The 12,422-nt window shown below is 39.9% G+C and overlaps 1 protein-coding gene, 1 long non-coding RNA gene and 1 pseudogene across 3 annotated transcripts in view; 1 reads left to right on the forward strand and 2 right to left on the reverse strand.

Annotated features, from left to right (window-relative positions):
• PI4K2B (phosphatidylinositol 4-kinase type 2 beta) overlaps positions 1-3,637 on the reverse strand; it is a 31,042-nt gene extending 27,405 nt beyond the window's left edge. Inside the window, exon 1 of one of the 2 annotated variants that reach the window (XM_045992313.1) lies at positions 3,163-3,297. Coding sequence is in view for 1 of the 2 variants with exons in the window: in XM_045992305.1 (XP_045848261.1) it covers positions 3,163-3,472 (310 nt within the window). In the remaining variant the exon portion in view is untranslated. Of the gene's footprint in view, positions 1-3,162 lie in introns of both variants that reach the window. The other variant, XM_045992305.1, reaches the window with a different exon arrangement.
• Positions 3,638-4,131: 494 nt separating this feature from the next.
• On the reverse strand, positions 4,132-4,781 carry LOC123936830 (annotated as a pseudogene).
• Positions 4,782-8,085: 3,304 nt separating this feature from the next.
• Positions 8,086-12,422, forward strand: part of LOC123930235 — a 40,452-nt gene continuing 36,115 nt past the window's right edge. The window contains exon 1 of the long non-coding RNA XR_006816017.1: positions 8,086-8,165. This is a non-coding gene — a long non-coding RNA (uncharacterized LOC123930235). The remainder of the gene's footprint in view (positions 8,166-12,422) is intronic.

Consider the following 12,422-nt stretch of genomic DNA (forward strand, 5'->3'; position numbering starts at 1 on the left):
AATAAATGGAAAACAAAGAATAGGTGTCTTCTTATTACTGGTTGAAGATTAATCTCTTGAGAGGGAGAAGTGGCTTCTCAATCAGTACCTTTCAAAAGGTCAGTTATGTTGGACTGTCAAGACACATAGGGCATCTACTCTTCTAATACATTCCTCTAAGTTCAGCCAGATTATCAGCGTCTAGAACACAGATCCAGCAATACTTACAGCATCACCCATTAGAAATTCTGCTATTACAATGGGCTTCAGGGATGTTCTAAGAAATACCCCTACGAAACTCATCACTTTTATTACAAAGATACTATTCATCATGTAGTCTCTTCTCCAAAAGATACAGATTTTCCTTTGTCAGGTCTGTTTTGACTCAAATAACTGGTTTAACTTTATGGGCACATTGACTGTGCTCCTCTCAAGTTGGCTCCTCAGGAACTTTAGAGATCAGATTTGTGGGCTGCCTGCACCAAGCGTCCAATGTGCATTTTGTGTACTCTTATGCCAGCCTCCATCACCTTACTTCCCACCCACGTCTTTCTTCCTTACTTTAAATGATGCTATTTTGTTCATACATTTATAAGGCACCATGAATCGTTAAAAGGCTTATAAATATACACTTCCTCTTCCTTTGGTAGTTCTTTGTGTTCTAACACCATTCCCTAATTGTAGACTCTCTAACAAAACTGTTAAGTGCTCCTGGTTTGTATTAACTGGGACCTTGAGAAGTCACTTCTTCTCTCTGTGCTTCCTTAAAATGAGAATAACATATAGTAGACATTTCATGGGGTTAGTTATGAATTAATGGAAGTGAAGCACATAGAACTATGCCCTACACATACTGCTACCTAGGTATTAACTATTATCATCTCTATTACTCTCCAACTCACTGATTAAAATGACAATTACAACAAGGAATGCCATTAATCTTTCTACTTTGACACTGACCCAACACTATGTTTATGCTGGTTCCAGACTTTGTCAGTGTTTTGCTCAAGTGGACACTCTTCCACTGGCTAAAGTACATAAAGTTCCTATTTACATTAAAAAAATAGTTAAGCATAAATGCATATGCATTGAGCATAAGACAAATCATGTTAATATCAACCTAAAGGTAAGAATTGCTTAGAACTAAAGAGGTGGCTTCATGGAAGTTGGGTGGTAAAGGGCAAAGGAAGTTAATGGACTCATTAAAAAATAACTTAAAAATCTAGTTATATTATTCAATCATAAACTTTTTAGGAGACTAGTATGAAATTTTTAAAATACTTTTTACAACTCAAAACTAGTTTTTAGTCCATTAAAAATAAGACTTCCACTAATAACCACTTGTAACAATTATTTTATAATACTCAGGATCTACAGCAAAATGGAAAAAGTGCAGGGCATAAAAAGAAGAACTAGGCTCAGTTCTGGCTTTACCACTTCCTGTATACTTGACTTTGGCTTACTGCTGAAGTTCTATGACTTACTAGTGATCACAGTTTTATTCATTTTCAATCCTCACAACACGGATGAGAGTGAATAACAACTTGTGCTGTTGTGTGAGAATTAATGAACTACACAAAAAGAAATCTTAGCCAACTGTAAACTGTGATATAAATTATTACCATTTAAAAAGGGAGGAATTCTCTTTAGTTACCCATCTTTATTCAGAGTACTACAGTCTATCCCACTGTTACTTTTTCTAGACTTAATACTTTTTTTTTTTTTTTTAATTTAACAAAGCCTCACTTTCACAGAATAACCACACTCAAGGTTTTAGGCTCTATTAAAATCTAGCTACCCAGGTAATGTTAGGGTAGGGAAAAAAGCAAACAAGCAACACAGATTTTAGTTGCTTTACAGAAGGGATTTTAGGTAATACAGAAACAAATTATGTAGCTAGGTGAATGTGGGTCCATTTGTGATCATCATGTTTGTTCTGTTCAGTGTTGTACAGTCAATGCACCTATTAGCTAACGTAATGACAGCAGACCTGGCATGTCAGAGCAATTAGCTAAAGCTTTATTCATGAAAGACCTGAAGGGGAAAGTTTGGTTCTCTTGGGCCTCTCCAATTTACCTGAGAGGATGCTTGAATGTAAGCTCAACTACAACTTGAATAACCTTTTCTATCCCAAATTTCTTAAATTGTAGGAGCCGCATTATTGTAGTGGTAGCAGGACATGTAAAATCTAAAAACTCAGGGATAAGCAAGCAGTATTAATTAAAGCTGCATTTTCTGTGGTTTTTCTTTAAGCCATCACATATGGACTTCTACTACAGGCACAGTACACACATCATCTCACTTAAACCATCTCAACCACCACCAAATAGATGTAACCATAATTTTACAAACGAGCCCATCTCATCCTCAGCTATGATTCATACAAGTGTACCCTATTTTACTATCAAAGTAGCCTAATTCGACTCAACTTGCCAAAAAGCTTGCAAGAGCATGCCTACACTTTTTACTAGTCTTCAACATCGTACCAGTTACCCTCTTTTCTGAGGCTACCGGTCCATTTAATAGTGAAAAACTGCCCTCCTCCCCCTTGAAGTATAAGAACAGAAATGGCTCAAGAAAGAACTTTGCAAGAGAAATCACAGCTAGAGAAATTCAACTGCCTCTGCCCCCTCTGGCTAACGTCACAATAACATTGACCAGAAAAAGTTTTGAAATGTGTCCGGACGGCATCTAGATTTTCTTGCTGTGCATCTCTCTGCTGTCATCCATCTGCTTGCAAATTCACAACTCGGGGAACCTTCCTGACAGTTCAGGGTTCTTAATCCAAACCTCAAGTCCAAACTTGAGCAAACAACTTACGTCATTTTACCGTGCTAAGTTTTTCTCAGTGATTCATTTCAAAAGTTTAGGCTTACTCTTGCGGGAGGCCCCAAGGATCAGAGTGACAACCATAGGCCTTAGGTGAAGTGGCCTATGCCCCCTGGGAATGCTTGCGAGGAAACCGGGGAGCAGAGAGAAAGGCAAGGGGTCCAAGCTCCGACTGCGGCCGGGCCCCCTGGTCCGTGCTCCGGATGGGAGGGTTGCCTGCATGACTGCCTTTCCTCCCAGGCAAGTTCTAGTGTGGGACAGAGCTGGGACCCTGCAGGGACTGGGCGGCGACGCGCTCACGGCAGGGGACCGGGGGAGGGGGTGCTTCGGGGTGGTGTAAGGGCCGGGTCGCACCTGCACCTCGGGGGCGTTTCCGGGTGGGGTGGGTGGGCGAGCTCCGGCGGACACTCACGCTCCGGGAGGGCCGGCTGGGCGCGTCCCAAGACCCGAGCAGCAGTTCCTTGTCTCCAGCCTCGCGAGGAGAGGCCGCGCCCTCCTGGCCGGCAGCCTCCACGAGCCTGACGGCGATCCCGGGGGCGCCCTTAGGTGGCTGGGCCCAGGCGATCCGCGGCAGCAGCGGCTCCCGCTCCTCTTCGTCCTCCGCTTCCAAGCTCCCGCCGCCGTCCTCCGACGCCAGCCGCCCGGACTCGGAGGACTCCGCCATGGCCTCCCTCTGTGCCTTCCGTGTTGAGACCGGCTCAGAGTGGCGCGCTGCCCGGCTCTAGCCTCGGCATCTCGGAGAACTGCAGCCGCTGTGGCGGGTCCAGGACACTTCACAGACTCCGCGCCCGCCAGGCGGTTGTCCCCGCGCAGTCGCCAGCCGCGCCCCACCTCGCGTCAACCCTGCGCCTGCGCGGAAGGGCGGGGGGCGTAGCGGGCGGGGCGTGGGGCGGAGCCGTCACCTGCGCCTGGGGGAGCGGGAAGACGCGAGGTGGGGTGGGTGTGCTTGAGGAGCGCTGGCGTTGGCGTTGATTTACTTCCGCCGAGGCTCCCCCATCCAACCAAGGTCAGTCTATCCTCCACTGCAGAATTCTTTCGTAGAATTTACTACAATCCATACCTACACATTTGTTTCTGTGACTAACATTTGTTACCCCTACTACAAGCCCATGAGAGCAGGGACCTTGTCTTGTGTTCAGACATTCTGGACTTTGGTTATTTGTAATTTGCCCCCCCCCACACACTAATTTAGCTAGAAGTTTTTTTGGGGGGAGGGGATAAAATATTTTGATCTGACGGCAGCACATAATACTGTACAGTGAACACACCCAGCTCCAGGAGATCCCCTGCAGGTTAGAAGGAAGTTCTCAAAATTAAGTGAATTTATGAGAGCCTGGCCCCCTGCTCAGGGGAGGGAGAGGGAACGGAATGAACAAAGCATGAGGGTCTGCTCTCCTGGCACTCGTAGATCCAGCTCTGAGCACAGCTCTTGTAATATACCAGCTCTTCAGGCTGGAACCATAAGCCAATCTCCTTCTCCGCACTCTCCACGGAGTGAGTGGTTGTCGTGGATAATGTTCCTGCCAGCTTGGATGCAGAATGGTCCCAGGCTTGGAGTCTGGAGGGTTGGTCTCCCCAAGCACCACTCGGCCTCTCTTCACCACATTCAGGCCCTCCCAGACTATGGCAACCACGGGTCCTGACTGCACGTACTTGACCAAGCGGGCAAAGAAGGGACAGTCCTTCAGGTCGATGTAGTGCTCCTTGAGAAGGTTTTCAGAAGCCTGAATTAATTTCATAGCAATGAGGCGGAATCCCTTTTGCTCAAAACCCTTGATGATTTCTCCCACGAGGCTGCGCTGGACCCCATCAGGCTTGATGGCAATGAAAGTGCATTCACTGTTGGCCATGGTCCCCTCCAGCTGCTCCGGCTGCCTACCGAGAAGTTTATCATTTTAAAAAATCTTTTCAAAAGGCCGTCTTTGGTTCCACTGATTTTTTGTTTTCTAGTTCATTGATTTTTGAGCTTTATTATTTCCTTCTTGCTACTTAATTTGAATTTGATTCCTCTTGTTTTGCCAGCTGCTCAGAGTAGAAGTGTATTTTTGATTCCAGACCTTTCCATTTTTAAAAAATAGAAGTATTTAAAGCTATGCCTTTCCCTCTATGCCCTGCTTTATCTGCATTCACAATTTTTGTTATTTTGTATTTTCATTTTCATCATTTCAAAATTTTTTTTTATTTCCCTTATGTTTCCTTCTTAGACTCACTTCTTTGAAGTGTGTGTGTAATTTCCAAATATTTAGGTGCTTTTCTAAAAATAAGTATTTATTTCTAATTTAATTCTGTTGTGGCCAGAGAAGATAAACCTAGATTTCAAACTTTTCAAAATTTATTGAGACATTGCATATCCTACCATGTTACCTGCCTTAGTAAACAGTCTATGTGCTCTTTAAAAAGAATGTGTATTCTGCAGGTGAGTGATTCTGTAACTGACAATTGTTTCTATAAATATCAGTTCAGTATTGGTAGTGTCATTCCCATCAGTTATACCTTTATGGATTTTTAAAAAAGATTTATTTATTTGAGAGAAAGAGGAGAGCAGGGGGAGGAGCAGAGGGAGAGGGACAGGCAGACTTCAGGGGGAGCACAAGCCCTACATGGGGCTCAATCCCTGGACTCTGAGATCATAACCCGAGCCAAAATCAAGAGTCAGATGCTTGACTGATTGAGCCACCAGGTGCTCCTATCCTTATGGATTTTTATATTTAGTTGTTCCATCACTCGCTGAGATGAAAGGTTACATTCTATGATTGTAGATTTGTCTTTTAGTTTTTAGTAGATTTCTTCTTTTAGTTTGTTGAAGTTTTGCTTTATATATTTTTGAAGTTTTGTTATTAGGTCCACACACAGGATTTTTATGTCTTCAGTTGGGTTTTTATTTCTACCTGATGATTTTATTTGATCCTTTCCTTTCTTTCCTCCTTTCCTACCTACCTTCCTTTCTTTTTTCCCTCCTTCCTTCCTTTTATAATGAACTGTCCCTCCTTATCTCTTGTAATACTCATGCCTTGAAGTCCATATTGTCTGATAGTAATATAGCTACTCCATTTTTCTTGGGCTTACTGCTTGCCTGATAAATCTTTTCCCACCCTTTTCAATCAATTTGTATCTTTATGTGTGCATGTTTGTAAATATGCATCTCCTGTGATAGCTTATAGTTGGTAATAAAATCTCGATTTTATTTTTATTTTTTAATTTTCTTAAAGATTTTATTTATTTATTTAACAGACAGAGATCACAGGTAGGCAGAGAGGCAGACGGGAGGAAGCAGGCTCCCTGTGGAGCAGAGAGCCCGATGCGGGGCTGGATCCCAGGACTCTGGGATCATGACCTGAGCTGAAGGCAGAGGCTTTAACCCACTGAGCCACCCAGGTGCCCCCCAAAATCTTGATTTTATTATTTACACTTAGTCAGATAATTTCTGGATTTCATTTGGAGTTTTTAGTCTACTTATTTTTAATGTAATATTGTGGTTGGATTTAGATTTACTGTCATTTGCAATCGTATTCTATATGTTTAATCCTTTTTTTGTTCTTTGTATGTCCCTTCTTGCTTTCTTTTGGGTTGACCATTATTTCTTCATACTTCATCTTAAGTCCTCTTTTGGCCTTCTGCTAAACCTCTTTACATTAATTTTGAGTTCTTATTCTATTACTTACTGTATACATCCTTAAATTATCTCAGTGTGCATACAGTTTATATTGTACTACCTGATGTAAAATGTGAGAACCTTGAGAAAGTGTTGTTCTATTTATCTCCCATCCTTAATGTTATTATTGTCATATATATTAGATCCATATATGTTTAAATATAGTGAATAATTTTTGTCTTGAACAATTACATGTCTTATAAAGAAATTAAGAAAACAATGTATACTGTTTTTTTTATTATTTTTTATTATTTTTTTTTTAAAGATTTTATTTATTTATTTGACAGAGAGAAATCACAAGAGAGGCAGGCAGAGAGAGAGGAAGGGAAGCAGGCTCTCCGCTGAGCAGAGAGCCCGATATGGGACTCGATCCCAGGACCCTGAGATCATGACCTGAGCTGAAGGCAGCGGCTTAACCCACTGAGCCACCCAGGCGCCCAAGAAAACAACGTATACTGTTTTATATTTCCCTACATATTTGCCATTTCCAATGCTCTTTTTTTTTTTCTAAGTGCTCTTCATTCCTTTCTGAGGACCCAAGTTTCCAACTAGTATAAATTCCCTCTGAAGAATTTTTTTAAAAGCATTTCTTATAATAGACATCAGCTGGTAATAAATTTTAAGTTTTCAATTATCTGAAATTATCTTTATTTCACCATCATTTTAAAAATACACTTTCTCTAGATAAAGAATTCTGGATTATGTTGTCCCTCTGCTCCCCCTCCAACTTCAAGTCTAAAAATGTAATTTCATTGTCCTCTACCCTTCATTATTTCTGAATTATGTCCCTCCACCCACCCACCCAGGTTGCAGTATGTCATTTTTTTCTAGATGCTTTTACGATTTTTTCTTTATCCTTGCTTTTTCAATAATTTCACCATGATGCTCTTGCTATAAATTTCTCCCTCTTTCTCTCTCTCTCTTTCTCTCTCTCTCTCTCTATATATATATCCTGCTTAAGTTTTTCTTGGGTTTCTTGGATCTGTAGATGTACATGTTCCAACAAATTTGGAAAAATTTTAGCCATTATTTTTTAAACTTTTTCCTGTCACATTCTGGGATTCTCATTATATATATGTTAGACTATTTGATAATGTCATAAAGATCAATAGGGCTCTATTAATTTTTTTCAGTAAGTTTTTCTCTCTTTTACAGATTATATAATTTCTCTTAATCTGTTTTTAAATTTATCAACCCTTCAGCCATTTCTAATTGACTGTTAAACCCACCCAATGGGTGTATTTTCAAATGTTGTACTTTTCAGTTCTAGAATTTCCATTTGACTCTTTTGTATCTTAACATTTTCCATCTGTTAATTTATTATGACTATATATATTTTTAAATCCTTGGGTATATGTAAAGTGTTTGAAAATCTTTGCTAATTCTTACATCCGAGTTATCTTAGAGTCAATTTCTATTGATTACTTTTTTTCTTGGCTATGGGTCAAATTTTCCCCTTTTTTTACATATTTGTTATTTTTTAAATTGTATATTAGATTTTGTGGATGATATATTATGGAACCTCTAGATTCAGTTTTCTTCCTCTGATGAGTGTTGATATATTCTAGTATATAGCAAAGTAATCCAGAGTCAAATTCCACCTGAAATTTTTGATCATTTCTTTCAGCAATCTTGATGTTGTTTTTTCCTGGGCTCCTTGGAGTCTCCCTCATGCACTGAGTTCAGGAGTCAACCAAGGATTTGGGTAGGGTGTATGTGTAGATTTTGGAGTTCTCTCCCTCTGTTAGTCCTTCCTTTTCAGGATTTTCGCCTCCATTTCTAATGTTCTGGTAGCCCCAGACTCTAACCTTAAGTCATTATGACTGTGGCTTTCTGATTGACTTCCAGGTGCTGTTCACAGTACAGACTGAGTAATCCTCCCCCCACCATGAAAAGATGTATGAGCATAAATCATACTTGTTGTATTTCAATTCTTTGAAGAACAGCCATCCTTTCAATTACTGCCTGCCTGCTTTTGGTTGCTTTCCAGTATCTTCAAATAATTGTTTTTGTATTTTCCCTGAAGTTTAGCATTTTTATCCATAAAGGGGTTAGTCTGATACAACCTCCTTTGACATATTTTATTGGAAATGTATCCTTTAATGAGATAAATGGTACTATATTTTTGTCAGTAGTTTACATGTTAGTACTGGACTCTTACTTATTGCTTGATAAGGCAGGATTCAGCATCAGTTCTATTTGCAGTTTTAGTTTTTATAGACATAAATGTTGAGAAATCTGTTGAAATAAATAGATGAATATGGGAAGCATTTTATAATAGCAGTGTCACTCAAATCTTTGATCTTTTTTTCAAAATATGTACCAAAGTCTTATCACAGAGTATTTTATCTTATTACCAAAAATTATTTTTATGATTAATCATCACATACCTAATTCAGGTGCTCCTTTGAGTTTTTTACTTTCTCAATTTCTGGAAAATATATCAAAAAGGCTTTTAAAAACATATCCAATTATTAATAATTGCACTGTAACTCTTTCACTTCAAGGCACCTTATCTTTTAACTCATAATATGATACTATTTGCTAAACATAAATATATTTGTATATTTATATATGTAGCAATTATATTTTGCTAGATATAAAGATAAATTTATACATTACATATAATAAATATATTTTGCTAAATATAAATACAATGTGATACTATCTGCTAAATAATATGATACTAGTTGCTAAAAGGCTTTTATCTTATCAAAACCTTGGAACTATAGGTTTGACTCATTCAATATATGTGAAAGAGCTAACTTAAAATTAATTGGTAAAGCCAGGCTGCATTATCAAATCACTAAGTCAAAACAGACTTTTAAAAATTCACATGAATATGGTAAAATATGTTCCTGTGTCAACATCTTAGTTTTGAGGGCTCTGCTACCTTCAGTGTTTCTCACAGATATTTGTTTTGTTTCCATAGAATATTCCCTCAGGGGAGTGCATTTTTTTATAGCAGTCAGGGTTTAGAAGAGGCAAGATCTTTAAATGAAACTTGCCACCACTCCCACAAACTCATTCTACAATATCTATGTATTCAGGACATCTTAACACAGGACGAAATGTACCATGTCTAATGTGGCCATCACTTTTAAAATAATGCTCCTTTAATAAGAAAATGCAGGAAGAATTGCTGCTATCTCATGGGGCCTTTGTCTAAGGAGGCTTTTCCAAAATCTGTATTTTAAATCTAATCTTTGCTGGGAGCCTCAGGTTTTTTACAACCTGAAGCAAGGAGCCTTTAGATGATTCAGGAGAGATACTCCTACACCAGCTGGCATACTATAGTTCAATTCTGGCACTAATCATCCAGTGTTAGCACAGATCCCGTAACTTAAGGGGTCAGTCCTCTGTAAACCTGCTCTCACTTCAGAAGCCAGCCATATTTCAGGGGGCCCCCAGGCCACTTGCATTTATGACCAACTGTCTACAAATTTGGGGGATCCCATGACTCCCTCATATTCTGTAATTTGTAGAACACAAAGATCTCTGCAAGGAGGTCAAGGTTCTTCCCCTCATGGAGATTACAAGGACATGGAACTTACAGACAGATAAACAAGCAAATACAATACAGTACACTAAGTACCATGTGGAGACTGCCATGAATTCATGTAAGAGGGGCAAAGATCAGGAAAGGAGGTTAAGAAAGAGAATCTAGGAGTAGGGGAGAGACTTCACTGGAGTAAAATTCCTCCTGAAATTTCTGACATTTCCTTCAGCAATCCAGCTGTTGTCTTTTGCTGGGCAAATGGATGAAAGGGAGAGCCCTCAAGGCAGATGATATTTAGTTGTTGTTGTTGTTTTTTTTTAAGGTTTTATTTATTTGAGAGAGAGAGTGCATGAGTGAGGGAGAAGCAGAATCTTCACTGAGCTCTTGTGGGGCTCGATGCCAGGACCCCAGGATCACAACCTGAGCTGAAAGCAGATGCTCAACTGCTGTTGAGTGATGTTCAGTGATGATTGAGCCACTCAGGTGCCCCAAGGGCAGATGACATTTAGAAGGAGACTTGGAGGCTGAGAAATAGCTGTTTATGAAAAAAATGGGGGAAAGAGAAATCCTGGCGTAAGAGGCAACTTGAGCAAAGACCCTGAGGAGTGCCTGTTGTGATTTAGGTGCCAAAGAGAGAACAGAGTGAGTGGTGGTGGTGAGAGAGAGAAATAAGATACTGGGTTCAAAAGGTAGTCTAGGTCTTTATTGTGTTGCCTTTCATTACAAATCTCATGCCGAAATTTTCACCCTTTTGCTGAAGGTTCTGACCGCCCCTCTGTTCTCTGGCTAGAACCCAGGGTGGAGAATAGCAAAAGATGAGATTAGAGACTTAGGGCATTTATGAAGCTGAGCTTTGTGGGTCTGAAGAGAGCTTGGATTGAATTGGAAATTCATTGAGTCCATAGCTCTCTCAAAAAGGATAACAGCTTTTACTTAAAGGTATTTTTAAAATTAATTAATTTATTTGACAGAGAAAGAGAGAGTACAAGTAAGCAGAGTGGCAGGCAGAGGGAGAGGGAGAAGCAGGCTCTCCATGAGCAGGGAGCGTGATGCGGGGCTGGATCCCAGGACCCTGGGACCATGACCTGAGCCACAGGCAGCCGCTTAACGAACTGAGCCACACAGGCTCCTGCTTAAAGGTATTTTAAGGATAGCTTAAAGGATTTTAAACAAAAGTTTGATTCTTCTAATAAGTGAACAGAACACATAACTCTAAAATACTGTTGAAGATTAATCTTAAGTATGTATACATGCATTGAATGTTTTTAGAAATATACACAGAAAAGTGATAACCATGGTTGCCTCTGAAAAAGGAATGAGAAATTAGAGATTGAGGTGGGCAGGAGATCTACTTTTCTCTCTACACAAGTGTCAGGACCATGAGTGGCTTGTTGCTACTGGTTGGGCTCCATCAGCAGCCCTCTTTCTTTTAAGGCTCCCCAGTCTAAGTTGAAAACCATACTTACTGAGCAAATACAGATTCAAAATGTCCTAGTTTCTCCATTCATTCATTCAATAAAACTTACTCCCCTACTAAGTGACAGGTGTTCTTCTAGGGCTAGAGTGAGAGGAGTGAACACATCTCTGTTCTCAAGAAGCTTCCATTCTCATGGGGGAGATAAACAATAACAGGTAATGAAGAGGATTTAGCACATAAAATGGTAACACATGTAATGAAAAAGGACAATGCAGGGTGAGGAATGCAGAATGATGGTGGTGTGAATGGGTAGGTGCTATCTTACCTAAGGTAGTTGTAGTGGGTTGAATGGTGGTTCCCCCAAAAGATATGCCCACATCAAATACCTGGAAACTGTGAACATTATTTTATTTGAAAAAAAAAGTCTTCGCAAATGTGATTAAGTTAAGAATCTTGGGATGAGATTATCCTAGATTATCCTAGATTATCTCGGTTGGCTTTAAATGCAATGACAGACAGAGGGAGGTTTGAGAGAGAAGACAAAAGGGAACAGATGTGAAGATGAGACACAGACTGGGTGATGTGGCCACAAGCCAGGGAAGCCAAGGAATGCCAACAGCCAGAAGAAACAAGTACAATAGTCAAGCACACCAGAAGAATCTTGATAGAATTGAGTGTGATAGTGATAGCTATTAGGCTGTTGGGAGAATCTCCCAAATATACTAAATGCTTTCTGTATGGAAAGTCGGAGGGGAAAAAAAAGAAGCAATTCTGGAGCTTCGACTTCTGTATACTTTTCACACTATTTGAATTTTTTTAACCAAAAAATTATGTTCAAAATGGTTTTAGGGCATACAAAGTTTTTATAGCAGTGGGGGGAAAAACAACAAGAACTATTTGACTAAGGCAAAAGTTTTAATTAGATGTGATTCTAAAGGTTGTGGTTCAACTGTTATGCAATCAGTAAATGCAGAAAACAGAGAACACTACTGTTGGAGTCAATTTGGTAATAGCCACATGTTGGTCATCTGTTTTTCGCTTTGTTG

This window comes from Meles meles, chromosome 2 (genome assembly GCF_922984935.1).
Source record: "Meles meles chromosome 2, mMelMel3.1 paternal haplotype, whole genome shotgun sequence".
NCBI lineage: Eukaryota > Metazoa > Chordata > Mammalia > Carnivora > Mustelidae > Meles > Meles meles.